Genomic DNA, 2,812 nt, shown 5'->3' on the forward strand with positions numbered 1-2,812 from the left:
GCCTATAGCAGCAGAACTATAGAGATAGATCAGGATAACCTGAGCCACTCTAACTAGAAGCTTCATGTCAGCTTCTTGAAGTGTTTCCTACCCAGAATGCAGTGCGAGGCATGAGCCTCTGTCACAGTAAAGTGAGCTCTGCATCCCATCAGCATCAGAGTTTTTCTTCTTCTGTTAAACGTGCTGCAGTCAGGAGGGCTGATGCTAACAGTTGTAGCGTATAGCAGCCATCTTTGATGATGTCATGTTTTTGGGTCCAGTATGCTTTACTAACAACATCTGCATTTTATTCCCTGTCTGTCCGTGTCGCCTCCTGGGCCTCCTCCTAATGCTTGGTCGCTGTTCTAAAACGACGCCCCTCTGATTTCCTCTCTGCTCCTCCTCTGGGCTGTCCTGGTCTCAGCTCTGCTCCTCCCTCTGAGGATCCTGCTCCTCCTCTGTCTGAAGCAGAGGAGCTTCTTAACAAGTAAGCTCTCCTCCTAACGTTGCTCTCACCTCAAATCCACACAGATCCTAACGGATAAGAGCAAAGCCACAAGGGTTCTAAAGATGTTCTACTGATGACCCTGCTGCCTGAGGGGTCAGGTGATCCACAGCGGGTTCAGAACCTGCCACCAGGCGCTCAGCACCAGTCCAGCTGTGTCCTGCTAACCAGCACCATCCATACGTTCAGATGTTTGTTGTGACTGGAACGGATCCTGAAGAACCTTTTAACAAGCACCTTCTCATCCTGCAGGTTTGTTTGCAAGAACAACGGGGTTCTGTTTGAGAATCAGCTCCTGCAGATCGGCATCAAGTCAGAGTACCGTCAGAACCTTGGTGAGTTCCAGCAGAAACGAGCTCAGTTCAGCGCTGTGATTGGCTGATCCCTTACTTCCCAATTAATGGAATGGTTGCAGTGTTCCCTTTTTGTGGGAGTGGGAGGAGCCTGTTTGGCCCCAGACGTTGACTCTGGATTGGGGGAGAAATGTCTAGAATGTTAGGACAGAGATGATCAATAGAGACCTGGTTTCTCTGCTGCAGGTGGAGCAGATCTGCTCTGGGTGCTGTGCTGCCCACTAGAGGCTGGAATGGAATAGAATTCACCTTTATTATTTGTTTTATTTATTTATTTGAATTAGGGAAAAGCACACTTATCAGCTTAAAGCATCAATGTAAATATGCTCGAATCGGCAAAACAGCTCGTTTTGTATCTGCTTTTCTAAGGCAGGTAAAAACAGCGAACATTAAACACGCTATGGGGAGAACGCAAACAGATAAGATGCTAATAATATGAAATCAAAATAAAATCCGGTTAACAGGCTCAGGGAAACGGATCAATTCATGTGTGGTTAGTTTTCAACCAATGCTTCAAGGAGATTTTAAAACTTCTGCCCCTAACATGAGCTGACAGAGTATAACTTCTGGTTATAGACCTGCGGTTCATTTACTAAAGGTTATTTTGCTTATAAAATCTGTTAGAGGAGGAGGAGAAGGTCCATTTAAAACTTAAAAAACGACACGCATCCAAAAATATCTGACACTACTATTGTTCGTGGTGTTGGATCTGTGGATGTGAGGAGATTCCAGTCTGATGTTCTGTTCCCTCCAGGGAGGATGTACCTGTTCTACGGAAACAAGACGTCTGTACAGTTCGCCAGCTTCAGCACCACGGTCAGCTGCCCTGGAGAGCTCCAGAACCATATCCTTGGTAGAGACCCAGAACTCTGGTCGGTGGGGCCTCTCTGCTGATCAGACGGGCCCCCTGCTCAGGCAAGGCCTCCTGATTGGGTGGGGGGCCCCTCTCTTTAATCAGAATCAGAAATACTTTAATAATCCCAGAGGGAAATTACTTTTGTTACACGCTCCAGTAACAGTTTTATATATATATACACACATCCAACCATACAGTATAATAAAGATGAAAAAAAAATGGCTCCTGATCAGTCGAGGCCCCCATGGTGTGGCTCCTTAACTCGTTCCCACAGCTGAACGTTCAGAGCAAACCCGTGGAGCCGCTGGTGGAGGGAGGGGCCCAGATCCAGCAGGTTCTGAACATCGAGTGTCTGACGGACTTCTCTGATGCTCCACTGCTCAACATCAAGTTCAGGTAGGGGCCCCCGCCGCTCCGCATGGGGACGGTGTTTTTGGTTCTGGGTGGGTCAGCTGCTGTTCTATGTTCAGGTACGGAGGAGCTCTGCAGAACCTGACCCTCAAGCTGCCCGTCACCATCAACAAGTTCTTCCAGCCCACGGAGATGGCCTCCCAGGACTTCTTCCAGCGCTGGAAACAGCTCAGCCAGTGAGTGTCCTGGAGCCTCTGGGGGCCTCTGGGGGCCCCATGCTCAATCTCTACTGTTGGACCTCTGTCTCTACCATAGTCTGCCCCGGGGCCCCTCCTCCTTCCTAAAGCTTTGTTCCTCCTCAGGCCCCAGCAGGAAGCTCAGAAGATCTTCAAGGCCAACCACAGCATGGACACGGAGGTCATCAAAGCCAAGGTGGGTCCACACAGATTCTGGACCCGCTGGGTTCTGCTGCTGTCCTGTAGAACCTCTAAACTTGGTTCTGTTTGCAGCTGCTGGGGTTGGGCATGGCCCTGCTGGACAACGTGGACCCGAACCCGGAGAACTACGTCTGTGCTGGAGTGGTCCAGACCAAGAGCCAGCAAGTCGGCTGCCTGCTGAGGCTGGAGCCCAACGCCCAGGCCCAGGTACCAGTGCCGGCCGCTGGTCTTCCGTCTCTCTGACAGACCCCGTCGCTGTGTCCAGTCTCTCCGACGGACCCGGTCGCTGGTCTTCCGTCTCTCTGACAGACCCCGTCGCTGTGTCCAGTCT

At 50.6% G+C, this 2,812-nt stretch overlaps 1 protein-coding gene across 1 annotated transcript in view; it reads left to right on the plus strand.

The window, feature by feature from the left end:
• The window catches only part of LOC107103921 (AP-2 complex subunit alpha-1-like), a 25,905-nt gene extending 23,181 nt beyond the window's left edge, over nt 1–2,724 (plus strand). The window contains exons 14-20 of the mRNA XM_015403780.1: nt 404–466; nt 737–819; nt 1,592–1,681; nt 1,966–2,089; nt 2,164–2,280; nt 2,407–2,476; nt 2,554–2,724. Of these exons, the coding sequence (XP_015259266.1) occupies nt 404–466; nt 737–819; nt 1,592–1,681; nt 1,966–2,089; nt 2,164–2,280; nt 2,407–2,476; nt 2,554–2,724 (718 nt within the window). The remainder of the gene's footprint in view (nt 1–403; nt 467–736; nt 820–1,591; nt 1,682–1,965; nt 2,090–2,163; nt 2,281–2,406; nt 2,477–2,553) is intronic.
• The last annotated feature ends 88 nt before the right edge of the window (nt 2,725–2,812 follow it).

This window comes from Cyprinodon variegatus, unplaced genomic scaffold, assembly GCF_000732505.1.
Source record: "Cyprinodon variegatus isolate N-32 unplaced genomic scaffold, C_variegatus-1.0 Scaffold1565, whole genome shotgun sequence".
Taxonomy (NCBI): Eukaryota; Metazoa; Chordata; class Actinopteri; order Cyprinodontiformes; family Cyprinodontidae; genus Cyprinodon; species Cyprinodon variegatus.